Source organism: Saccopteryx bilineata, chromosome 4 (genome assembly GCF_036850765.1).
Source record: "Saccopteryx bilineata isolate mSacBil1 chromosome 4, mSacBil1_pri_phased_curated, whole genome shotgun sequence".
In the NCBI taxonomy this organism is placed as follows: Eukaryota; Metazoa; Chordata; class Mammalia; order Chiroptera; family Emballonuridae; genus Saccopteryx; species Saccopteryx bilineata.
The window spans coordinates 11,089,115-11,116,834 of NC_089493.1; the positions used below are offsets into that span (position 1 = coordinate 11,089,115).

Here is a 27,720-nt window from a genome sequence, read left to right on the forward strand (position 1 = left end):
ATGCCGCCAAACTACAGTAAAGGGATCGTTTAAAGATAAGAAGAAAGAAACAACAGGCAAGAAGACACACAGCAACCTATTTCTGGAATCTTGAAAGCCAACGAACAAGCAGCAACTGACTTGGCAGACCACAGAGTCGAACCCCAGGCCAGCAGCAGGAAAACTGAGGACGAACAACGTGCACCACAGAGGTCTCAGAAGGCATGGAATTGGCAGCACCAGATAGCTCTTACCTAGAGGTGTTGAGCAGGAGTGAGGCGAAGAAATAAAAATTAAAAAATGAAGAGGAGGGATTGGCTGAAAGCTCTTTAAGAAGCAAATGGGACCTGTGGTGGTGCAGTGGATAAAGCGTCGACCTGGAAATGCTGAGGTCGCCGGTTCTAAACCCTGGGCTTGCCTGGTCAAGGCACATATGGGAGTTGATGCTTCCAGCTCCTCCCCCCTTCTCTCTCTCTCTGTCTCTCTCTCCTCTCTGCCTCTCCTCTCTAAAAAATGAATAAATAAAAAAAAATTTAAAAAAAAAGAAGCAAATGGATCCCTGAATTCTCCCCACTACTTCACACCCCTGAGAGAGCACCTCTCCCCAACTCAGTAGTCCAAAGAGAATACACACCAGAGGGTTTTTGGAATGAAAGTAATCAAACACAGCTGAAGTTTAGACAGCCCACCCCTACCTAAACCAATGGGATTTAGTGGGAGTGTGAACTTGGAATACTGAACACAGAGGCAAGCCAATCTCTGTCCATCCCATTCAATACCTAGCAGACAGATCTTTACCCTTAAGGCCAGAGATTGGAAGTCTTTTTTTTTTTCTCCTTCCTTCTGTGAACCTGACCAGTCAAAGATAAAAGCCTTAAAGAGAGACAGCGACATCAAGGTTTCCCAATAAACGACTCCATCAATGTGCTCAGGTCAGCACCTTAGTCCCACCCCTTAACCATAAAGATAGCAAAGACTAGCCAGCCGTCTAGAGAAAGCCTCTAACATGGAAGACAGACCGGAAGGAACAGGAAATCAACCTGTAGAAAAATAACCTATGTAGGAGACAAAAACATTTTAAAAATACTCTTATTAATATCAGAAAGATAAGATACTCTATCCAAGAATGAATGTTGAGGTCTTATTAAAAATATATGTATCTATTTTTACAAAGTGCCTTTGCTGCAGCTGCTGCAGGAGGTGCCTAAGAGAAGACGAAGCTCACCGTCCTGGACCCACCACTCTCAAGCCAGCGAGTGGGCCACCCAACACATCAGGAAACACATCATCCCATCTAACCCAGGACCAGACAGATACTTCACCCTGGGGCTCCCCGCTGGGAGCACCATGCTTTGCTGTGACAAAAAGCTAATTGAGTACTATGAGAATGGAGTCCTGTCCTTCAAATACATGAAGACCTTCAACGTGGAAGAATATGTGGGTCTTCCTCAAGACCACCCAGAGGGTTACCACTCCTTCACGTGGAACAACTTCTTAAGGCAAACTGACATCCACCCAGGAAACACCCACATTCCAGATGGGGACGCAGCTGACCTGCAGACTAAGTGTGACACCTCGAAGGGCAGATCAAGGCTGGGATTGAGCTGTTCGTTGGAGGCATTGGCCCCGAAGGACACATTGCTTTCAATGAGCTGGGCTCCAGTCTGGTGTCCCGGACCTGAGTGAAGACACTGTCCATGGACTCCATGCTGGCCAATGCTGGGTTCCTCAATGGAGAGCTCATCAAAGTGCCCACCATGGCCCTGACGGTGGGTGTGGGCACTGTCATAAATGCTAGAGAGGCTTGGTCCTCATCACAGGTGCTCATAAGAGCCCTAATAGTCCCTTCATCCTTCACAAGATGAGTCCATTGCTCTGCTTTTCCTTTCGCTCTGTGGAGCCTCCACCCCCTTGTTCTGTGCCTGTTTTAAGCTGCTGCTACCTCCATTTCTGGTGAAAATCTTTCAGAGCTTGGGTCAGGCCTCTTAAGTGATATGTTTGTTACCAGCCTTTGGTCTTTACCTTTATCTATGATTGTGCTGTCGTCCTGTTTTAAGCTAAAAGATCCATGGGCTTATTTACAATGTGATATTTTCTATTAAATCCAATATCCCCCCCAAAAAAAATACAGAGAACAAAACAAACAAAGGAGCCCTCACAAATTAAAACTATGATCTTAGAAATAAGTAATCAATAGAAGGGCTAGAAGGTGCAGTTATAGAAATTCCCTTCGAAGTATATATATAAAAAAGAGAGAGACGAAATAAAAGAGAAATGACCAGCCTGGCCTGTGGTGGTGCAGTGGATAGAATGCTGACCTGGAATGCGGAGGTCGCTGGTTCGAAGCCCTGGGCTTGCCCGGTCAAGGCACATATGACAAGCCATCAGTGAACAACTAAAGTGAAGCAACTGTGAGTTGATACTACTTGCTCCCCCTACCTCTCTCTTTCCTCTTTCTATAAAGTCAATAAATAAAATCTTTAAAAAAGAGAGAGACTAATGAACAATGTCGGTGGTCTGACATCAGAATAAAAGGCGTTCCAGGAAAAGGCAATAGCCGAACCAAAGGGGTTCAGATCATTAAAATTGTTAAGAAAATTTTAGAATACAGCAGATCAAAAAGTTTATCACGAGGGGTTCTTGCCCGCTGACTCAGTAGATAAAGCTTCATCCTGGCACACCAAAGTCGCGGGCTGGACCCTGGTCAGGGCGTGTAGAAGAAGCAGTCAATGAGTGCACAACTAAATGCAGAAACTAAGCAGAACAGCAAGTCGATGCCTCCCCCCCCAACTCTGTCTCAAGTCAATGGGAAAAAATATATTTTAAATCTACCACAAGAACTAAAAATCGACACATAACAAGGCACATCGTTGTGAAATGTCAGAAACTGGTGACAAACAAAATATTCTATATGTTTCTAGAGATTTTTAACAGTTTACATCACTTAGGAAAGACCAGGAATCAGAATGGCTTTGGACTTCTCAAAAGCAACACTGAAAGCGTGACAATAATTAAGCTGTGCCTTTAAAACCCAGGGGAAACAATTATTCTCAAAGTAGAAACTTATATTCAGGTGAGCTAGAAATACAAAGCAAAGCCATGTTTAGCCTGACCTGTGGTGGCGCGGTGGGTAAAGCATAGACCTGGAATGCTGAGGTCACCTGTTATAAACCATGCCCTCACCAGGTCAAGGCCCATATGAGAAGCAACCGCTAAAAACTGATGCTTCCCTTTCCTCCCCTTCCCTTCCCACTCTCTCTCTCTCTCTCTCCTCGCTCTATAATCAATAAGTAAAATCTTCTAAAGGATAAAAATAGCCTGACCAGGCAGTGGCGCAGTGGATAGAGCGTCGGACTGGGATGCCGAGGTCCCAGGTTCAAGACCCCAAGGTTGCCAGCTTGAGCACGGGCTCATCTGGTTTGAGCAAAAAGCTCACCAGCTTGGACCCAAGGTTGCTGGCTCCAGCAAGGGGTTACTTGGTCTGCTGAAGGCCCACGGTCAAGGCACATATGAGAAAGCAATCAATGAACAATTAAGGTGTCGCAATGTGCAACGAAAAACTAATGATTGATGCTTCTCATCTCTCCGTTCCTGTCTGTCTGTCCCTGTCTATTCCTCTCTGTGACTCTCTCTCTGTCTCTAAAAAATATATAAATAAATAAAAAATAAAGGATAAAAATAAAGACATGTTTAGACATTCACAGCTTCAAAGAATGTAGTCTATCCCATGCATCCATTTTCCTGGGAAACATCCAGTTTTGCATCAGGCAAACCAGTCAAGACCAGAGCACTGTGGTTCAAGAGAAAGACTGTTGAAAGCTGTCGTCACCAGGAGCCCCACACCCAATACCCTGGGTTTTTAACCCCAGGCAGAATGTCTAGGGGAGTATGCCTCCATTCTTATTTGTTGCTAAGCCAATGAAGTTTCCACTCTCTTCCACAGTCTCCTGGAATAGCTAAGGATGCTCATTTTACTCCTAAAGAACTCTTCTTTGACCTACATCTAAGAACGAGGGGTAGATCATGTTGAGCTTAAGCAGAAAATACAGAGTAACCCACTCCCCAACCATCATTTTCCCAGAGGTCCAGTACTTGGCTCACGCCGCCACAGTCACCTAAAGCCCAACTTTGTGACCCCTGCTTTCCTTAAAGTCACTCCTGACCTTGCTCAGTGACGTCCCCAGGAGGGGCTCCCAAGGATACTGAGTTCAAACTGTGTCCCAGAGATTCTACTTAGCCCATTTAATGATATTAAAGAGGGCATAAATTACACGTGCAGCTTCAAAAATAGTATTAAATGCACACTCATATACCCACCACCCAGAAAAGAAGAGAGAACATTTCCTGTCTTATCTGCATCTGTCGCTACCTTCATCCCCTTCACTCGCCATAAAGGTAAATACTTTTCTAACTTTTCTGTTAGGCATTTCCTTGCTTTTCTTTTTAGTTCATCCCCTGAGCATGTATACAGTGAATATAAACAACATATTATTTAATTTCAAAAAACTGAAGAGCAAGCCAGGCTCAGTGGTGTAAGAAAAACACAATATTACCATTGATTTAAAGGTTCCCATACTTGAGAATTTGGGGCATCTCCTCTTAGTGACAACAGAAAAAAAAATGGATTGGGGCTGCTGTGACTTCATCCTGACACAGACACAGAGAGTGAGTGAACAGTGACAAGCCTGCTTCTAAAGGCAGCAGCTATTTATTCAAGAAATGAATCTCACCTACCAGAGAACGGGGTTTTTAGAAGAGTCTGGTTAAGAAAGCTAATAGATCTGGGAAGAGGTCAATGGCAGCAATGTGGGGGTTTTTTTTGGGGAGGGTGTTCTTTTTCTGCACCTTTCCGAAGCTGAAACGGGGAGGCAGTCAGACAGACTCCCGCATGCGCCCGACCGGGATTCGCGAATCAACCCAAGCCCCTGGACTAAACACAGACAGATCAATGAGGATGATCACCCACAGGCTAGCTGACAAGATCTACAACGAAACTAAGTAACAAAGTAGCCCAGTGAACCAATTATCAGAGGATGGGACAAACTTCTGACAGCTGCACACTCATACGGTATCAGCATCCACGCAGAAGACACAAAAGGAGGCCTTTGGGCCTGATGGGCCGCTGGACAGGGGAACTCTCAAATCGGCCCCAGGTGCTCATAGGAATCTACGGCGGCTCACAGGAAAACAGAAGTCAAAGCAGGGAGGGGTTTCTGCAAGTGATAAACTCTGTAGTGAAACAGACGGTCAACTCTAAACACTAACAAACCAAGGCTACCTTCGCCTTCAAGATGAACCCCTGGGCTCAGAAGCCGCTGCGGGGAACAGACTCCTCATTGAACAGGGTAAGAATATTAGAAGCAAAGTAGAGAGAAAGCCCACCTAAAAGTGCAGAAGGGAACCAAAGAAAACAGGACTCAGAAAGTACAAGAGCATATTTTTTTATCACTTTGCAAAACAAGAAAATAGAAGATGAGCCCTAACGTTATCCTGACCGACCCTCCCTGAAATTACAGGGAAACTTACTTTACTTTAAAAAATGAGCAACAGAAGATCCCATACAAATCTATCTTAAGAAGAAGAAAAGACGTGCACCAAACAGGAGAAAACTGTAACCTCACATTTCAGAACAAGATAAGGGAAATGAAGAAAAGGATTGAAACTGTGCTTAAGCACACTGAAGTGAGGTGACCAGAAAAGAGAGATTCTGAAAGGAAGGTGAAAGAACTCTGCAGAGAATCAGAAATAAAAGAAGAAACCTTTTTTAAGTGAAGACTCAGCCAGGAGAAACAGGTAGACATAAACACAATGGATAATGCTTAAGAAAAATAAAACATAGAAAGGAGGAATTCTTAAAAATTAAAAAAATAAAGAGGCCTCTGGTTATGATCAATGAAACCTCTACCCACAGACCTTCTTCCCCTCCCGGAAAATAACTACAGAGCTTGGACGTGATGAAAAATCAACGACCTAAGAGCACGAGAGAATGGACAGAAGCCGGCAGACTCCGGGAGGGTGTTCCCGATGCCAAGCAGGAGGGGAGACCGGCTCCGTGACGTCTAAGGCGGGGGCTGAGTGCGGACCCCGCAGCCCACACAGTGGTGAGGGCAGACAGAAAAACCCACAATCGTCCTGACCTAGGGAACCAGGAAAGGAAAGCCGGCGAACAGTGAATGTTAAAGCGAGTGGAGGAAGCCCACAAGGGAAAGGGGACCTGCAGGCTCAGGGGACCCACCTCCCTGACGGATCCCTGAACCACACAGATGGATGCAAACCACACCCAAAGCAGCCCAGCTAAAGGAAAAAGATCTGAACAGAGGAAAGAGTTACTGCGTAAGCAACAGAGTTTACGGCTCAAGCCCAGCCAAGAAAATGACCTAGTGAAATAAGGTAAACGCTATTCATCAGCAGGAAGCAATGGGATCTGCAGTCCCCACGACTGAACATTCATAATGTTCAGGATACAATCCAAAATTATGCAACACACAAAGAACCAAGAAAATGAAACACATTCTCAAAAGGAGAGAAAGTCAGCCCAGTTCGATCATGAAATGAAACAGATGTTGGAACTAACAGAAAGGTATATACCACTAGGATCACAATCCTCAGTGAAGTAAAACAGAAGATGCTTTCAATGCATGGAACTCTCATCAGAGAAATAAGAAGTCCCAACAGAAAAATAAAAAATGATAAAAGAAGAACAGGCTGAAAACTTTAGAACTGACAAATATGAATATCTAAATTAAAAAAAAATTCACTGGACAGACTTCCCCAAATAGACATGACAGAGGAAAGAGGGCGTGAACTTGAAAAGAGATCAGTATATGGTATTCAAGGTTCAAGAATACAGAAGAAAAGAAAGGATTGGCGAATAAAATGAACAGAGCCTCGGAGAACTGTTACATAACATCAAACAGTAAAATTAAGGAGGTATAAATGGAATGTCAAAAAGAGAGGACAAAAAGAATGGGGCAAAAAAAATGTGAAGAAATAATATCCAAAGATTTCCCAAATTTGATTTTTTTTAAAAACAACAGTGATTATCATACACAGAATAAGCAAACACTGAACAGAATAAACATCTAACAAACTATGCCGATAGGAGCCCATCTGAGAGTCAAACTGATAAAAGCCAAAGAAAAACAAAGTCTTGAAAGCATCGAAAGAAAAAATATATATATATATTACGTACATATTATGAATGTAATACAGTTTGTAGGCTGAAACCATGAAAAGGCCAGACTGAATAATATCTTTAAAGTACTGAAAGAAAAAAAAACTGTCAAAGCAGAATTCTGTATTTAGCAAAAATATCTTTCAAGAATAAAAGCAAAATAAAGACATTTTCAGGCAAGAAATCTGAGAAATTTGGTCACAAGCAGACTGCACTACAAAAGGGTTAAAGGAAATTTAGGGTCTGGAGATAGAAACATTGATCCTCAAAAAAAATAAAATAAAGAGCATCAGATATGGCAAATCTCTGTAAATATAAAAGACTAGATTTTCCTTTTCCTCTTAATTTCTTTATTAACCATATCACTTTAAAATTAAAATCATAACTTTGTTAAATGGGTTATATATGTATTACATGTATTACATATAACTAAAAAAGGAAGAAGACTATGAGCCTATAAGGCTGCAAGATGTCTATATTTTAAATAAAGTAGTACATAATTAATTGTATGTTAACTATGAAAACTTAAGGATGTACATTATAATTGCTAGGCCTTTACTAAAAAATGCAAAGAGAAGGCCCTGGCTGGTTAGCTCAGCAGTCGAGCGTCGGCCCAGCCTGTGGAAGTCCAGGGTTCGATTCCGGGCCAGGGCACACAGGAGAAGTGTCCATCTGCTTCTCTACCCCTCCTCTTCTCCTTTTCTCTCTGTCTCTCTCTTCCCCTCCCGCAGCCAAGGCTCCATTGGAGCAAAGTTGGCCCGGGCACTGAGGATGGCTCCATGGCCTCCGCCTCAGGCACTAGAATGGCTCCAGTTGCAGGGGAGCAACGCCCCAGATGGGCAGAGCATCACCCCCTGGTGGACATGCCGGGTGGATCCTGATGAGGTGCATGCAGGAGTCTTTCTGCCCCCCCACTTCTCACTTCAGAAAAATTGTTTTAAAAAATGCAAAGACAATACCTAAAAAGCCAATAAGAAATTTCTTTAAAATTTTTATTTATTGATTTTTAAAGAGCAAGACAGGGAAAAAGACAGAGAGAGAGAGACAGAAAGACAGAGAAACATCCATCTGTTGTTCCCCTATTCATGCCGTCATTGGCTGATTCTTGGATGTGCCCTGACCGGGGATCAAAGCCACAATCTCGGCACGTAGGGATGACATTCTAACCAACTGAGCTACCCAGCCAGGGCCCTGAGAGAACATTTCTAAATGTTGAAAGGAAATAAATACAAAATACAGAATAGAGCAAAAGTAGATTTACAGGCATTTATATGGAAAATAAAATAATATTTAACAAGTCACACAAGAATAAACTCTGTGTTTCACATACAACTGTAAACCTACTTTCTCCCACCCTTTACACGCCTCTCAAACAGTAAGCAAAAGGAGGCTAGAGTAGCATTATTGCTCTCAGATAAAAAGATTTCAAAACAAGACATATTAACAAGGATAAAGAAGACACCCCATGATGATCAAGTAGAGGATTCAGCTGGAAAACATAACGATCATAAGTGAGTATGAGCCCAACAACAGAGCTTCAAGACACAGGAAGCAAAAACTGAGATTTAAAGGCAAAAAATAGACCATTCCTTTTCATAGTAGTTAAAGACAACAATATGGTTTTATCAGCAATTGATGGAGAAAAACAACTAGACAAAAAGTAGCAAGGACATAGAAGATTTGAACCTATCAGCCAGCAACTCCAGAATGCACGTTCTTTTCAAGTGCACGCCGAATCTTTACCAGTATTAGCCCGTTTTCCGGGTCATAAAACAAGTCTCAATGCCAAGAGGTTGAAATCTAATAGTTTATGTTTGCTGACAAAATGAGAATTGTTAGAAATCAAAAACAATAAATAAGAACCAGGAAAAATCCCCAATATTTGAAAATTAAACAACATTTCTAAAGAAACTTTGTATCAAAAGAAAAAAGACAGTATAAATTACAGAATATTTTGAAGTAAGCAATAATGAAAATACAACACATCAAAATTTGTGGAATGCAGCTAACGTCAGACTTACACGAAAATTTATGGCTTTAAGTACCTATATTAATAAAAAGGCAGAAAGATCTCAAATCAATCAAATAAGCTTTACTCTAAGAAACTCGAAAAAAAAAGGGCAAATTAAATCCAATTTAAATCAGAGGAAAGAAATAGTACAGATAAGTGTAGAAATCAACAAAATAGATAGCAGAAAAACAATTGAAAAAATTATCAAAATCAAATGCTGGTTCTTTGAGAAGATCAGTAATATTGATAAATCTCTAAATAGACAAGTCAAGAAAAAAGAGAGACATAAATTGCCAATATCAGAAATAAAAGGACATAGCAACAGTTTTTACACATATAGAAAGGATAATAACGAATTGTTACAAACAATTTTGTCAATAAATAGACAACTGGAGCCCTGGCCAGCTAGCTCAGGTGGTTAGAGCATTGTCCAGATACATCAAGATTGCAGGTTTGATCCCCGGTCAGGGCACATACAAGAATCAATCAATGAATGCATAAATAAGAGAAACAACAAATCCATGTTTCTTTCTCTCCCTTCCTCTCTCTCTCTAAAAGCAATAATTTTTTAGAAATTTTTAATGGACAACTGGAAAAATTTATCAAATGGACAAAATGGAAAAATTCCTTGAAAGACATACATACCAAAGTTGACCAAGTAGAAATTAAAATAACAAAAAAGGCCCTGGCCGGTTGGCTCAGCGGTAGAGCGTCGGCCTAGCGTGTGGAGGACCCGGGTTCGATTCCCGGCCAGGGCACACAGGAGAAGCGCCCATTTGCTTCTCCACCCCTCCGCCGCGCTTTCCTCTCTGTCTCTCTCTTCCCCTCCTGCAGCCAAGGCTCCATTGGAGCAAAGATGGCCCGGGCGCTGGGGATGGCTCTGTGGCCTCTGCCCCAGGCGCTAGAGTGGCTCTGGTCGCAACATGGCGACGCCCAGGATGGGCAGATTATCGCCCCCTGGTGGGCAGAGCGTCGCCCCTGGTGGGCGTGCCGGGTGGATCCCGGTCGGGCGCATGCGGGAGTCTGTCTGACTGTCTCTCCCCGTTTCCAGCTTCAGAAAAAATGAAAAAAAAAAAAAAAAAAAGTAACTTGGAAAGTTCTATATCAACAATATTTTTAAAGGGTACATATTATGACCAAAGGTGGTTTATTTCAGGAATGCAAGGTTGATTTCACATTGTAAAAGGCTTAAAGCTTTGTACCCAGGAACAAGGCAAGGATGTGAACTTACACCACTTTCATTTACATTGTTCTGTAGTGCCTAGCCAGTGAAATAGATGATAGAAAGAAAAAAGATTGGAAAGGTTCGTGTCAAACTTTATTCACAGATGCATGACGGTATGTGTGGAAAACCCTAAGTAATCCCCCAAAAAAGCTAATAGACTAATATATAAACATTGAAGGCATGCAGAATAATAGCTCAACATACAAAAATCAATTATATTTCTCTATACTAACACTATATAATTAGAAAATAACATGTAGAAAACAGTTCCATTCACAAAAATACTTAGGAATAAATTTAATGAACAATGTAGCAAGACATTACAATGGGAATGAAACAAAACCTAAATAAGTGTACATATATATCATTTCAAGAATTGGAAAACCCAATGTTGTTAAAATAATAATCCTCCTCAATTGAGGTAGAGGCCAAAACCAAAATAAGCTTCCTTAAAAGAGAGAGAGAGAAAGACATTGATTTTTAAGTTCACATAAAAAGCGAAAACCTGAAAGAGCAAAAATTAAAATTTTGAAAAAGTTGAAGAACTTTCCAAGGCTTATTATAAACTTGCAATAATAAAGACCATACTATGTCACTGGCATGAGGATAGACATATAAGTGAATAAACAGAATAGAGTCTAGAAATAGACCCAAACATATATGGTTGATTGAGATTTAACAAAGCTACCAAGATAATTCAACAGACATAAGATAATTTTTTACAATAAATGGTGCTGGAACAACTCAATAGTGCATGTGGAAATAATGAACTTCAAACCTTACCTCATACCATACATAAAGGAACTGGCTCAAAGATGTTCAAAAATCTAAATGTTAAAGATTAAACTATCATATTTCTAGAAAAAAGCACTGGAGAAAAATCTTTGTATTGTTAGGTTAGGCAAAGACTTCTTAAACAGAATACAAAAGCAGAAATGATATAAGAAAAATGATTGATAAAATTGACTTCATGACTTAAACGTTTCACTTCTCAGAAGGTATAGTTAGAAAAACACAAAAGTGAGTCACAGAATGGAAGCAAACTTTTTCAAAACTAAGAGCTCATATTCAGAATATATAAAGAACTCTTAAAACTCAGTAAAAAGACCAAAAATCTAATAAAAATGAACAAAAGACTGCAATAGCTATTTCCCAAAAGATGATATACAAATGTCCAATAAGTACATGAAGTGATACTCAACATCACTAGTTTCAGAGAAATGCAAAATAAAACCACAATGAAAGCCCTGGTCAGATGGTTCAGTTGGTAGAGCATGGTCCAGATATGCAAAAGGTTGCCAGTTTAATCCCCTGGCAGGGCACATACAGAAAGAGATCTATGTTTCTGTCTCTCCCTTCCTCTCTCTAAAATCAATAAAATAAATAATAATAATAATAATAATAAAACATCACAATGCCTGACCTGTGGTGGCACAGTGGATAAAGCGTAGACCTGGAATGCTGAGGTCGCCGGTTCAAAACCCTGGGCTTGCCTGGTCAAGGCACATATGGGAGTTGATGCTTCCTGCTCCTCCCCCTGTTCTCTCTCTCTCTCCCTGTCTCTCTCTCTCTCTCCCCTCTCTCTCTAATAAAAATGAAAAAAAAAATCGCAAACCCATAAGAACGACTAAAGTTTTTAAAAAGTCAATACCAAGTGTGATGAGAATTTGGAACAACTGGAACTCTCTCTTAAGTTGCTGGTGAGAATAAAAAATGTTACAGCTGCTTCAAAATACAATATTCATTTGCCATATGGTCAAGCAATTCTACTCCTAGGTATTTACCCTAGAGAAATAAAAACATATGCAACTATACACTTTCAGCAGCATAATTCATATGGCCAATACCTGGAAACAATCTAAATAATACATATACTCCATAAAATACTAAAGAGCAATATAAAGGAACAAAATATTAACACATTCAACAACATGTGAATGAATGTTAAAAAACTATGCTAAGTAAATAAGTCACACAAAAAAGACAATGTACTGAATGACTTTATTTATAGGAAATTCTAGAACCAGGGGTTGAAGAAGAGGATCAAGAGCAAAGAAATACAAGAATCTTTTTAGGGTAAGAGGACTGTTCTTTACACTGATTTGGGTGGTGGTTACACAACTGTACAAGGTGGGGCAAAAGTACATTTACAGTTGCAAGTTCACAGAACAGTTTATTCTTGTATTATTATTTATTAATTATTGTATTACTTATTTGTATTACAACTGTAAACTTATTCTTGCCCACACCTGTATATATTATACTTAGCAAAATTCATTCAACTGTGCTTCCAAAATGGGAGAATATTATTATGTTTATTTCCATAATAAACAAAAATAGGTCAAAATAACATGTATTCCAAAACTTAGACACTTGGGCATGTCTACACTAGAAGACACACTGGCAAAGACCGATGCCTGTACTTGCTTATAATAAATAACTTTGGTCTTGTGAGAAATAAGATAATATTCAGCTGAAGAGTTTCAGTTTTTAATTTATATTTGACATTTCAAATTAAGGGCTTAATAAATATAGTCCTATTTACATACAGAATCATCATGAATAGCTAGCTCACATATAGACTAATAAAAGTATATTGTACAGTTGACTCAAAAAACTGAAAAGAGCCTGACCTGTGGTGGCTCAGTGGATGAAGTGTCGACCTGGAATGCTGAGGTCGCCGGTTCAAAACCCTGGGCTTGCCTGGTCAAGGCACATATGGGAGTTGATGCTTCCTGCTCCCCCCACCCCCTTCTATCTCTCTCTCACTCTCTCTCCTCTCTAAAAATTAATAAAAGAAAAATAAAAACAAACAAATAAAAACAGGTGGACTGGTGCCACTACAGGTCAGGCAAAAAAAATTTTTTTTAAAAACTGAAAAGAAATGAAGAATTAGCCTGACCAGGTGGTGGCGCAGTGGATAGAGCGTCGGACTGGGATGCGGAAGGACCCAGGTTCGAGACCCCGAGGTCGCCAGCTTGAGCGCGGGCTCATCTGGCTTGAGCAAAGAGCTCACCAGCGAGGACACAAGGTCACTGGCTCGAGCAAGGGGTTACTCAGTCTGCTGAAGGCCCACGGTCAAGGCACATGTGAGAAAGCAATCAATGTACAACTAAGAAGTCGCAATGCGCAACGAGAAACTGATGATTGATGCTTCTCATCTCTCTCCGTTCCTGTCTGTCTGTCCCTGTCTATCTCTGCCTCTTTAAAAAAAAAAAAAAAAAAAAAAAGAAATGAAGAATTATATTTTTAAAACATACAACAGAAACTGATCCATATAGGAGATTAGCAAAAAAAGAAAAACCCATCATACATATGATAGAGATTGCAAAGAATGGCAAACAATAGAACAAAATAAAATTTTAAACTATACTTCCAGAACAGTCTTCTAAAATTAAAAATGTCTCAAAATTACATATTGAAAGGATACACCACAATCATTTCAACATGGCCAACAGTGAATCATGTTAAAGTTAAAACTACTTTTTAAAAAAAAATTTTTTTAATTGGGCAACCAGGCAAAAGGTTGTCATTAAAAAGGAAAACAAAACATGACTGTCACCACATTTTTCAACAATTCCTGTTTTTAAATTTTATTATTAATTGATTTTTAGAAAGAGAGGAAGAGAGAAGGAGACAGAGAGAACAATATCATTTGTTGTTCTGCTTATTTACGCATTTATTGGTTGATTCTCTTACGTGCCCTTGTTGGGGATCAAATCTACAACCTTGGCATATTGGGAAAACACTCTAACCAACTGAGCAACCCAGCCAGGGCCTCAACAATTCTTAATGTTCCCCAGAAAAATAGTATAACAACTTTAAAATGCTCAAGGAAGAGGAATATGAGTTAAGCAATTTATATCTAACCCAATTGATCTCTAACTATAAAGCTGCAAAGTATCATAAACTTGCCAAAATTCAGGGTACAATGATCCTATGTGCTCTTCTTAAAGAATCTATTGAAAAGGACATTCAGACAACCAAAGACACTGAGAGACAGCAATACAAGAATTAGTGGTGAGCATTAAATAGTACAAACATACCTGTAGAACAAAGTTACATCATAGTTATAAAGGAGAAAATATAGTATAGTATGATAATCAAAAAATGGGGTAGGAAAATAAGGAGTACATATAGATATGATTGCCCAATAAATATTAATTAAAAATAATGAGATAGAATTTTAGATCACATACTGAGATAGACGGAGCAAGGGAAAAGAGGTTACATACTAATTTCAATATTGTTCAATGTAAGAAACCAATTAAGTCCAAAAAAATAAACTAATGGTATTAGTATAAAGTAAAAGTATTAGTATAAAGTTAACTAATGGATCAATCAGATAAAACTCACTCCATAATGACAAAGTGTAGATACAAGACATAAAAATAAAACAATATGATAGAACTACTGAGGCCAAATATATTAATCATATCAATAGATGTAAATGGGCTTAACTCACCTATTGAAAGAAAAGGATTTTCAGATTGGCTAATAAAGCAAAATCCAACACTATGCAGAATACAAGACACACCTAAAACAAAGAGATTCAAAAGAGTTAAAAATAAAAAGATGGAGAAAGATACATCAGGCAAACACAAAAAGAAAACGGGGGGTCATAATCTTGATATCTGACAAGATGGATTTGAAACCAAAAAGCATTAAAATATATAAAGAAAACTTTATAATGCTTGAGGCTACAATTCACAATGAAGACATTACAGCTACTAATATTTATGAACCCGATAACAGCAATAATTTTCACTAAGCAGCAACCTACAAAAAATGCAAGGAGAAATAGACAGAAACAAACTAATAATAGAAAAACTTTAACATACCTCACAATCCAAAATCAAGCAGACTAAAAATTACAGGCACAGAAGACCTAGACAACATAATAGTAGGCCTTCTCGATCTATAGCAAGCTCTGAATCCCAAAAATAGAGATTACAATTTCTTTTCAAGTCCACATGGAACGTTGACAAAAACTAGTCAAATGTTAGGCCACAAAGAAAACTTCAGTAAGTTCCAAAGACTATAAATAATATGAGTACCATTCCCAGATCATGATGCAATAAAAATAGAAACCAATAACAAAATTTAAAAGGAAGAAAATTTCTGGCCCTGGTTGGTTTGCTCAGTGGATAGAGCATTGGCTCAGTGTGCGGCCATCCTGGGTTCGATCCCCAGTCAGGGCACACAAGAGAAGTGAGCATCTGCTTCTCTCCCCCTTCTTTTTCTCTTCCCCTCCTGCAGAGAGTGGCTCGATTGGTTCAAGCATCGCCCTGGGCACTGAGGATAGCTTGATTGATTCAAGCATCAGCCCCAGATGAGGAGTTGCCAGGTGGATCGTGGTCAGGGCACATGCCAGCATCTGTCTTTCTATCTCTCCTCTCACTTAAAAAAAAAAAAAAAAAGAACAAAATCTCTTTCCACATGGATTTTACAAGCACATGTTTAAATAACTGTTGGGTCAAAGGCAAAAGACAAAATTAATTTGCAGAATTTCATGAAAATAATAACAAAAGCCTGACATTATGAGGAATCTATAGGCTACAGCTAAAGGAAGTGTCAAAGAAAAATATATTGCATGAAATGCCTGTATCAAAAATATTAAAATAAAGAAATTAACACCCAACTCAAACAACTAGAAAATAACCACCAAAGTAAAACAAAGGATTCAGGAAAAGGGGGGAATTAATAATAAAAGCATAAATCAATGTAGAAACAAGAAAAAGTAGAATAAATATATAAATCCAAAAACTAATTCCTTAGGAGAAAAATCAACAATAGACAAATTACAGACTCAATTTTAAAAAAAGGTGGGAGAGAAGCACAAATTGCACTAAATACACAACATAACATATGACAAGGAATTACATCAAAATAATGGAAAATTTTAGCCTGACCTGTGGTGGCGCAGTGGATAAAGCATCGACCTGGAATGCTGAGGTCGCTAGTTCAACCTGCACTTGCCTGGTCAAGGCACATATGGGAGGTGAAGCTTCCTGCTCCTCCCTCCTCTCTCTCTCTCTCTCTCTCTCACACTCTCTCTTCTCAAAAATGAATAAATTTAAAAAAATGGAAAATTTTAAATTTCTAAAAAGCACTTCTGTGTAATTCTATGCAAAAAAATTGAAAACTTAAGTAAACTGAATAATTTTTTAGAGAAATAAAACTTACCAAAATTGACCCCCATAGAAACACAAAGTCTAAATAGAACAAGGGTCATTGAGGAAATAAAGAGAGAAGTTAAAGAGTTCCACTACAAAAAAAGCACCAGGCCAGATGGTTTTACAGGGGAACTCTAATAAACTTTTAAAGACAACCCCAATGTTGCTTTAATCATTCCAGAGCATAGGAAAAGTAGGAAAACGCCCAGACTCATCTTATGTAGTAAATATAGTATTGTTCCCAGATCCTGACTAGAATTACTCCCCAAACTAGCCCTGCAAAAAAGAAAAAAGAAAAATCTGACATGTAAATATCAATAGAAAAATAATTAAAGCAGGGGTAGTCAACCTTTTTATACCTACTGTCCACTTTTGTATCTCTGTTAGTAGTAAAATTTTCTAACCGCCCACTGGTTCCACAGTAATGCTGATTTATAAAGTAGCGAAGTAACTTTACTTTATAAAATTTATAAAGCAGAGTTACAGCAAGTTAAAGCATATAATAATAATTACTTACCAAGTACTTTATGTTGGATTTTTGCTAAGTTTGGCAGACTAAATCTTTATAAAACAACTTACTGTAGTTAAATCTACTTTTTTATTTATACTTTGGTTGCTCTGCTACCGTCCACCATGAAAGCTGGAACCAGGTAGGGACCAGGTTTGACTACCACTGAAATAAAGTATGACAAAATTCAATTTAGCATATTAATAAGAGAAGTCACATGGCTTTCATGAATACAGAAAATGAATTTGACAAAATTCAATACAATTCAGGGTTTTTTCTGAAAATAGAACTACCTTATGACCCAGCAATCCTTCTACTGGGTATATACCCCAAAAACTCAGAAACATTGATACGTAAAGACACATGCAGCCCCATGTTCATTGAAGCATTGTTCACAGTGGCCAGGACATGGAAACAACCATAAAGCCCATCAATAGATGACTGGATAAAGAAGATGTGGCACATATACACTATGGAATACTACTCAGCCATAAGAAATGATGACATCGGATCATTTACAGCAAAATGGTGGGATCTTGATAACATTATACGAAGTGAAATAAGTAAATCAGAAAAAACCAGGAACTGCATTATTCCATACGTAGGTGGGACATAAAAGTGAAACTAAGAGACATTGATAAGAGTGTGGTGGTTACAGGGGGAGGGGGAAGAGGGAAAGGGAAAGGGGGAGGGGGAGGGGCACAAAGAAAACTAGATAGAAGATGACAGAGGACAATCTGACTTTGGGTGATGGGTATGCAACATAATTGAATGATAAGATAACCTGGACATGTTATCTTTGAATATATGTATCCTGATTTATTGAGGTCGCCCCATTAAAAAAAAATTATTAAAAAAAATTCAGGGTTTTTTAAGTCAATAAAGTAAAAATTGATGGTTACATATCTCAGCCCCAAAGAATATCTTACCTACTAGTGAAATACTAGAACTTCTCCAACTAAAATTAAAAACAAGAATACTGGGGCGTGGGGGGAGGGAAGGGAGGAGAGGGGGAGGGGTAGGGGAGGGGCACAAAGAAAACTAGATAGAAGGTGACGGAGGACAATCTGACTTTGGGTGATGGGTATGCAACAGAATTGAATAACAAGATAACCTGGACATGTTTTCTTTGAAAAAAAAACAAAAAACAAAACAAAAAAAACCCCCAAGAATACTGGCCCTGGCCGGTTTGCTCAGTGGTAGAGCGTCAGCCAGGCGTGCGGGAGTCCCGGGTTCGATTCCTGGCCAGGGCACACAGGAAAAGCGCCTATCTGCTTCTTCACCCTTCCCGCTCTCCTTTCTCTCAATCTCTCTTTTTGTCTCCCGCAGTCAAGGCTCCATTGGAACAAAGTTGGCCCGGGCGCTGAGGATGGCTCTGTGGCCTCTGCCTCAGGCGCTAGAATAGCTCTGGTTGCAACAGAGCAACGCCCCAAAATGGGCGGAGCATCGCCCCCTGGTGGGCATGCTGGGTGGATCCCGGTTGGGCACATGCAGGAGTCTGTCTGACTGCCTCCCCGTTTCCAACTTCAGAAAAAGAAAAAATAAATAAAATAAAAACAAGAATACTCATTATCTATGCTTATTTAACATTGCATGAAATATTTGCCTATCCAACTAGAAAAAACAATTAGAGATGTAAAAATTGAATAGAAAAGAAAGAACTATTTTCTATATTCAGATTATATAATTATACATCTTGAAAACCCAAAGAATAGATGGGAAAACAACTAAAAAAGAAAATAATTTAGTAAAGTAAGGTTATAAAATTAGCATGAAGAAATCAATAACCTTCATGTATAGAAATAAAAAGATGAAAGAAAGGATAGATTCATTATGCAGAGATACCTATATTTGTTCAGAATGTAGGAAATAAATGCTTGTGAATCTTCAAGATACTAATACTGCAAAACCGAATTCCAACTTAACTCCTATTTACTGGTTGGGTAATAAATATATAAGACTTGAACATATGTGTTATAAAAGGATCCACATCACAGTACACCATGAACAGTCTCCGATTTCAGATGTGTGGTCATTTTATCTTAAGAAAAACTGTTGGCTGTGTGATAAGATTGTCTACTAATTAGAAATCATAATGATTATGCTGAACATAATAATAGAACATTTTAACTGATGAGAAAGAACCAAAAACAATGAATGTTCAGGAAAAGTGTAACTTGTTATACAAATCCTATATAATTTAATTTAACAAACGTTTTAAGCACTTCTGACAAGTGTATTTTTATGTCCACATTGTACAGAATGAAGAACTTCACACTGAAGAAAATGTATATGGTAATCTTCAAATTAATGATACCCAAAACTTGATTATACAATCCTTCTTTATAAAAGACATTTAAGTCACCCTCAATCATTTTTACTTATTCAAGAATCAGTTTTGTGCAAACACTGTGCACTAGATAATGGGGTTTGCACACTGGAGGCACACAGATGAACATAATACAGTTTATACACAAAGTAAATGTGGGCACCTAACAAGAAAACTAATCATTGCAATACAGTGAGAGCGCGTAAGTGGGGCATACAGGGTAAGACTGGCAATCAGACGAGCTTCCAAGCTAAACATGGCACAATAGAAAGGCAAAGAAGAGGGCCATTAAGGAAAAGAAAGCATTTCAGGCAAAAAGAACATGATACATTGGAGGAACTTTAAAAATAAAAAAACAGTCCAGTGCAAATAGATCAAGGAGTTAGGACAGCGATTTGGTTTGGGTGTGCTAGAATCAACAGGGTTTGGTGATTTACTGAATACTAATAACAAACAGTAGAAGTTTAAGAAGAGGTACTATTCTTTTTACTAGGATTAATGGGTAGATGGCGGTGCCAATCACTGAAATAAGTAATATAAAAAGAAGTACAAGTTTGGTACAGGAGACAGAGAGTTTGGGTTTGAGATGCCTATAGGTGCCTGATAGAGGCTTATAGTTCAAAAGACACGTTTAGACTAGAAAATTGTATTCAGATGTCATCTACAAGAGATGGTAACCGAAATGAGAGCAAAAGTCTGTGGGATTTTAAAGAGAGAGAGAGAGACGACTAATGACAGAATCATGTTTATAAAAGGCAAGAAGGAAGTAGTCCTAAGAAAAATCTGAGTAGGAACAGCCAAAAGAGAAAGAAAACAGAGTTTAAGTAAACAGAGTTTAGTTTTATATGAATAAAACTAGATTCAACTATAAGAAGTTAGCAATGTGTGGAAAGCTTTCTAAATAAGTAGGTTTCAGTGCTATTCAAAGAAGAAGTACTTTTCTATTTTAGTAATAATGTACATATCATGAACATAAAATTTTTTTAAACATTCGATTGATTTCTCCAAGCATGGCCCTTAAATATGTATGGGAAAAGGGCAAGTTCAACTTCAAATCATATTAGCTATACTCTTAAAAATGTTTGTTTTGCAGCGGTAGAGCGTCGGCCTAGCGTGCGGAGGACCCGGGTTCGATTCCCGGCCAGGGCACACAGGAGAAGCGCCCATTTGCTTCCCCACCCCTCCGCCGCGCCTTCCTCTCTGTCTCTCTCTTCCCCTCCTGCAGCCAAGGCTCCATTGGAGCAAAAGATGGCTCGGGCACTGGGGATGGCTCTGTTGCCTCTGCCTCAGGCGCTAGAGTGGCTCTGGTCGCAACATGGCGACGCCCAGGATGGGCAGATCATCGCCCTCTGGTGGGCAGAGAGTCGCCCCATGGTGGGCGTGCCGGGTGGATCCCGGTCGGGCGCATGCGGGAGTCTGTCTGACTGTCTCTCCCTGTTTCCAGCTTCAGAAAAAATAAATAAATAAATTAAAAAAAAAAAAAGTTTGTTTTGATGTAATCAAAAAGATTTTTAGTTACTGAGATAAAGATGTTGAGTAGAATAAATACATTAAAAATAGTATACAGGGCCCTGGCCGGTTGGCTCACTGGTAGAACGTCAGCCAGGTGTGCAGAAGTCCCGGGTTCGATTCCCGGCCAGGGCACACAGGAGAAGCGCCCATCTGCTTCTCCACCCCTCCCCCTCTCCTTCCTCTCTGTCTCTCTCTTCCCCTCCTGCAGCTGAGGCTCCATTGGAGCAAAGATGGCCCGGGCGCTGGGGATGGCTCTGTGGCCTCTGCCTCAGGCGCTAGAGTGGCTCTGGTCGCAACAGAGCAACGCCCCAGATGGGCAGAGCATCGCCCCCTGGTGGGCGTGCCGGGTGGATCCCGGTCGGGCACATGCGGGAGTCTGTCTCCCCCGTTTCCAGCTTCAGAAAAATACAAATATATATATATATCACATACAGTCTGACCAGGCGGTGGCGCAGTGGATAGAACGTCGGACTGGGATGTGTAAGACCCAGGTTACAGACCCCAAGGTCGCCAGCTTGAGCGTGGGCTCATTTGGTTTGAGCGAAAGTTCACCAGCTTGGACCCAAGGTCGCTGGCTCGAGCAAGGGGTTACTCCGTCTGCTGAAGGCCCGTAGTCAAGGCACATATGAGAAAGCAATCAATGAACAACTAAGGTGTCCCAACGAAAAACTAATGATTGATTTTCTCATCTCTCTCTGTTCCTGTTTGTCTGTCCCTATCTATCCCTCTCTCTGACTCTCTCTCTGTCTCTAAAAAAAAAAAAAAAAAATAGCATACAGCCTGACCAAGCAGTGGCGCAGTGGATACAGCGTCGGACTGGGATGCGTAAGACTCAGGTTTGAGACCCCAAGGTCGCCAGCTTCAGTGCAGGCTCACCTGGTTTAAGCAAAAGCTCACCAGCTTGGACCCAAGGTCGCTGGCTCGAGCAAGGGGTTACTCCGTCTGCTGAAGGCCCGTGGTCAAGGCACATATGAGAAAGCAATCAATGAACAACTAAGGTGTCGCAATGAAAAACTGATGATTGATGCTTCTCATCTCTCTCTGTTCCTGTCTGTCTGTCCCTGTCTATCCCTCTCTCTGACTCTCTCTCTCTGTCCCTGTAAAAAAAATAAAAAAGCATACATTCACATTTCTGTCAGTAGTTATTCTGAGTTTATGCTCAAATTATTAGTGGGTTAATATCCAAGTTTGACAACCATTTTGATGGATATTTATATAACTGATTTCTGTTTACCAGCTGTTACACTGTCATCATAATACAAAAGGTGATGAATAGGAAGTTTATGCCTTAAAAATGGTTTGTTTAGATCAGGGGTCCCCAAACTACGGCCCGCGGGCCGCATGCAGCCCCCTGAGGCCATTTATCCACCCCGCTGCACTTCCGGAAGGGGCACCTCTTTTTTTTCTTTTCTTTTTTTTTTTCCTTTTCTGCATTTTTCTGAAGCTGGAAACGGGGAGGCAGTCAGACTCCCACATGTGCCCGACCCGGATCCACCCGGCATGCCCACTAGGGGACGATGCTCTGCCCATCTGGGGCATTGCTCTGTCGCGACCAGAGCCATTCTAGCGCCTGAGGCGGAGGCCACGGAGCCATCCTCAGCGCCCAGGCCATCTTTTGCTCCAATGGAGCCTTGGCTGCGGGAGGGGAAGAGAGAGACAGAGAGGAAGGAGAGGGGGAGGGGTGGAGAAGCAGATGGGCGCTTCTCCTGTGTGCCCTGGCCGGGAATCGAACCGGGGACTTCCACAAACCAGGCCGATGCTCTACCACTGAGCCAACGGGTCAGGGCCAAGGGGCACCTCTTTCATTGGTGGTCAGTGAGAGGAGCATAGTTGCCATTGAAATACTGGTCAATTTGTTGATTTAAATTTACTTGTTCTTTATTTTAAATATTGTATTTGTTCCCGTTTTGTTTTTTACTTTAAAATAAGATATGTACAGTGTGCATAGGGATTTGTTCATAGTTTATTTTTATACTCCGGCCCTCCAACGGTCTGAGGGACAGTGAACTGGCCCCCTGTGTAAAAAGTTTGGGGACCCCTGGTTTAGATAGACCAAGTCAAGGAATGCAGAAACCCCCTTCCACCAAAAATGGGTTAGGCTAGAGCAAGGGTCCCCAAACTACGGCCCATGGGCCGCATGCGGCCCCCTGCGGCCATTTATCCTGCCTCCGCCGCACTTCCGGAAGGGGCACCGCTTTCATTGGTGGACAGTGAGAGCAAAGCACGGCGTCGCTCACGTACAGTACTACTTCCGGTGATGCGGAACGCACGCGTCATATTACTTGTTACGGCTAGCCGTGACAAATATGGAACCGGACATTGACCATCTCATTAGCCGAAAGCAGGCCCATAGTTCCCATTGAAATACTGGTCAGTTTGTTGATTTAAATTTACTTGTTCTTTATTTTAAATATTGTATTTGTTCCCGTTTTGTTTTTTTACTTTAAAATAAGATATGTGCAGTGTACCTAGGGATTTGTTCATAGTTTTTTTATAGTCCGGCCCTCCAACAGTCTGAGGGACAGTGAACTGGCTCCCTGTGTAAAATGTTTGGGGACCCCTGCTGTATAGAAAAGCTGGAGACAAGGAAAGAAGAATAAAAAATAGTCCAAAAGTCTACATCCCATTTAAATAATACATTTTTCTAAGAAGCTAGCTCCAAATGTATAACTTATAATATAGCAGCAAGCACAAGATTGTATACTTGATGATAATAATAATAATAGCTAACATTTATGAACTCCTTGCTATGTGCCAGGATTTAACCTTCACACCTATTACAATCCCCATTTTATAGATTAATGCAATCGAGGCTTAAAGAGGTTGAGTTAACTTGTCAAAGGTCACACAGATTGTAAGAAGCAGAGCGAGGATTCATATCCAGGCACCAGTCTGATTCTGGAATCCCAACTCTTAACTTCTGCTGTTAGCAAAAAGTGTGCTTCTTTTGAAAGAGAACGTCCAAAGTCCTCCAGTTTGGTCAATTTTAACTCTTAGAAGACAGAGAAAGATAGAGGTGGGATGCAGGAGACTTGGACTCCTCTTTAGAATTCCCAATAAAAGAACTATAAATTTTTATCACTCCAGATTCTACATCAGCAATGCAAACATTTTCACTACAGTGACCTTTGTAAGAAAAAGAAGCACTTGGAAGAAAAAATTTTCACTCTTGTGCAATCCTTATGTTATGATGGTTCTGCACATAAAATAAGAAACAAATTGAATGTATAAAAATAGGCTCTGAACTAAATATACATATTTTAGCTAAAAGTAGCTTCTTTTTCATTATTATTACTTATTTCATAAAAGAAAATACTACTAATCATTTTTCACATATCTGTGATACACTAAATTTCAGAAGTAAGTCACATAATCTGTTTGGGTTGAAATGCAAGTACTTCCTCTTGCTGGTTCAACCAAAATATGTCCACTTCCTGTACCAGGGAAACCTTTACCTACATCAGGAAGCCTCAGGAAGAAGAGTAAAAGAAATAATATTTTGACATTATATATCTAATTCTCTCCTTTTGGTTCTTAGGCAAGTGATACTGTGCACACTCCTAAATGCAGAGAAGAAATGAACTCTCATTCTCTCCAATCCTGGTGGTCTTCACATCCAGTAGAAAAGAAAAAGCTCATGGCCTTCCCTCCACTTTCTCTCTCCCCTTAGCCATACTCCTACTGAGTCCAAGGCCAAAATAAACATAGATCTGCAACTTTCCTTTCTTAAAAACTGTTCACCCTTCACTATGAACATCAGTTATACAGCTATTTATGTGTTTGCTGTATTTTCAAGTTTATAATGTGCACTACAGTGTCAACCCACTCATGTTCATCCATGTAAGAGAAAAAGAAAAGAAATTCTTAACTTCCTTTCACTCTAAATAAAGATACCTAAAAACACCCAAAACATCCTTATCCTTTTTACAGCCTATTCCCATTTACCTCCCTTACCCTCCAAATCCTTAGGATTAACAAATGTAGCTGCTTCTACTCCTCCTTACTTCACAGGTGAACTGAGGCACAGAACTATTAAATGAATTGCCCAGTGTCTCACAGTTAATCAGAAGGGCATGCAAAACTCAAATCCACATGTTCTAGCTTCTCATGATGTCCTTTCTATCATCTGCAGATTAAAAAATCTATTTAAAAACAATTCTAAAGTAGCTACTTAACTACACACTACTTGCACTATACAACCAAGTCCACATATAGATTTTACTTATCTTGGCATTAACTGTCCAGGAAAAAGACAAGACAAAGCAACCAGTGCACCTCAAAATATAACAAGAAGGAGAAAACACAGGAAGAGTAATACTCACTGGTTTTAACCTGAAGTTACTTACATAATATATAACCATAAAATCTGATGACAGGTGTTGGTTTTTTAACAACTATACTATAATAAAACTTTCAAGGGTGTGACATCCTCAAGTGGGAAGACTCACACTGATTCCAAGTATGTTGTCACTATTCGGAAAATAATGCATTCAGCCCTAGCCAGGAAGAGCGTTGGTTAGGGTGTTGTCCCAATACACAAAGGTTGCAGGTTCAATCCCCAGTCAGGGCACATACAAGAATCAACCATTGAATGCATACATAAGTGGAACAACAAATTGATGTTTCTCTCTTTTCCTCTCTCTAAAAATCAGTAAATTAAAAAAAATACTTTAACATATGCATCCAATTTTTTCAAAAGCCTCTGTAGAAGCAAATTTTATCTTTGAGATCTAGATTTAACTTTTGAAGACAGAAATAAATTACAAAGAATTTCTTAAGTATTTAGAAGAGATGGACTATTAAATGGGATAATTGTCAGTATAATAACCATCATTTACTGAATACTTGCTGTGGGATAGGCTCACTACTCAACCTTTGTGTATTCTCTCATTTATAATTACAACAACCCACCAGCATTATTACCCCAGGTTTACAGATTAGGAAATAAAACATTGTGAGGAGGTACAAATACCAGACAGTAGGTGTGCATAGTCAATTTCTAATGAACCATCAGTCTGGGAATGCTGTGAGTCTTCAGTTCATTTAAACTAGCTAGGGAATAAGTGACAAACTGCACGTTGTCATATACAAGCTACCCCCCCCCCCCCAAAGAATGAGACTACTGTTTTCGGTGTCTCACAGAATGGTTTTAACAGCCATTTCAGAGAAGAATTACAAAGACTTTTAAGTAGTGGCAACATTATCAATATAACTGTGTTCTACTTTAAAAGAAACAAGAATCAATTAGATGAAGAAATTCTGGTAAGTTGGTTAAAATACAAACTCGTTGCTTAATGAAAACATTCTTTATTTACAATCAGAAGTTTAAGTGTCTGAATCCCTCAAGTGCACTCAGGAAAAGGTTTCACATTAATCAACCTAACAGGTACACACCGAAGGCCTACTAATTAATGCGCACTATGAGAGCGTATTAGAAACTTCGTCTGTCCACAGAATGAGCAGGTTGCTTCCAACCAAAACACACAGCCAATCATTACTGGGACAAGTAAAATACTCCTGCTATTCGTTACAGTTTGTGTGAGCTGTCCTACAAAAGGTTGGATCATTTTCCCAGAGCCCCTTTCACTTTCTTGCAAGCACTGACTCCTGCTTTAACCTACAATTGTGCGCGGTTTTAGCATCAGTTTTGGTATTCCTGAGCTGATGGTCCTCACACTGGATCCTGAATTCTGCCGGCTCCTGGCTGCCCCCGCCCCCCTCCTCTCCCTTCTTGCCTCTCCAACCTCAAGTGGAAACTGCAGACAAACTCCCCAATGGCTCCAGCACCGAGAACTGGGCATGCTCAGAAGGCCAGGCCGGCTTTGGTTGCACTGACAGTTCCCCGCCCCTGACTTGCCGCTGCCCCCCTTCCCCCACTCCAACAAGAGACACTGAAATGTTTATCTGAAAGATACGAGGCCTCTTTTTTTTTTCCGAGAATGACCCCATTTTAATTTCATTTCGCAGGGTCCTTCAGTCCTGCGAACCCTACCACAAGCCCGAGGAAGACCGCATTGTTTTTTCAGCACCGGGGACAGCGCCGCGTTGCCATTGCCGTCCACCCTCCCCCCACCTTCTCTTCCACCCCCCACCCCCCCACCCGCCCCAGCCTCAGCCCCCACCCCCGCACCAGCACGATGCCAAGGTCTCCCGGCAGCCGCAAACGCCGCAACTGCAATAGCTCCCAGCTGGAGGCCGGGCAGAAACGCCGGGCCGGCTGCTACTTACACTGCTCCGCTTTGGTGGACATGGTGCTGTCCAGATGGAAAGGCTTTGCCCCAAAATCTGTGTCGTGTGAGCTCCCTCGCTCCGCCAGCGATGTTGCGAGGAAAAGAGCGCATACCCCCCACCCCCCACCCCCTCGCTTTCCCCCTCCCTTAGGCCCGTGTCGCTACCATTCGGACAAAACGCACATCAAATTGCAGAATTCGGTCCCGGAAGGTTAGGAAATCGCCCCCGGAGAAATGGGTGGGATTTAATAGGCGGCCAAAGGCTTCCTGTCCGTCCCCTCCTGGAGCTGCCCGCGCTGATGTGGGCGGGGAGACCGAAAGGAGAGAGCGAGCCGCGGCTCCTGGTGAAATGGGAAAATGGGCTCGACCAGGGGAGGAGTATTTCCATTCATAAGGCGCACGGAGGGGACGGGTGTTTCCCAGAGAAAAGCCTCTTAAAGTGCCGGAGTCCCCGACCATTTGGATTTTCCCATTGGCGTTCTGCAGGCCTGTAAATCTTGCTCCGGGGGCAGACCCTGGTGCCTCAACGAGATGACCGGAGAGGGACCCAGGTGCGTCCCACGCTTCGTCTCAACC

The 27,720-nt window shown here is 40.6% G+C and overlaps 1 protein-coding gene and 1 pseudogene across 2 annotated transcripts in view; one reads left to right on the plus strand and one right to left on the minus strand.

Moving 5' to 3' along the window:
* LOC136333822 (glucosamine-6-phosphate isomerase 1-like) lies at positions 1–27,095 on the plus strand (annotated as a pseudogene).
* The window catches only part of UNC79 (unc-79 homolog, NALCN channel complex subunit), a 246,226-nt gene extending 219,019 nt beyond the window's left edge, over positions 1–27,207 (minus strand). For both annotated transcript variants that reach the window (XM_066276137.1, XM_066276136.1), the window contains exon 1: positions 27,143–27,207. In XM_066276137.1, coding sequence (XP_066132234.1) covers positions 27,143–27,164 — 22 coding nt within the window. In that variant the 5' untranslated portion in view covers positions 27,165–27,207. The remainder of the gene's footprint in view (positions 1–27,142) is intronic.
* Between the last annotated feature and the right edge of the window lie 513 nt (positions 27,208–27,720).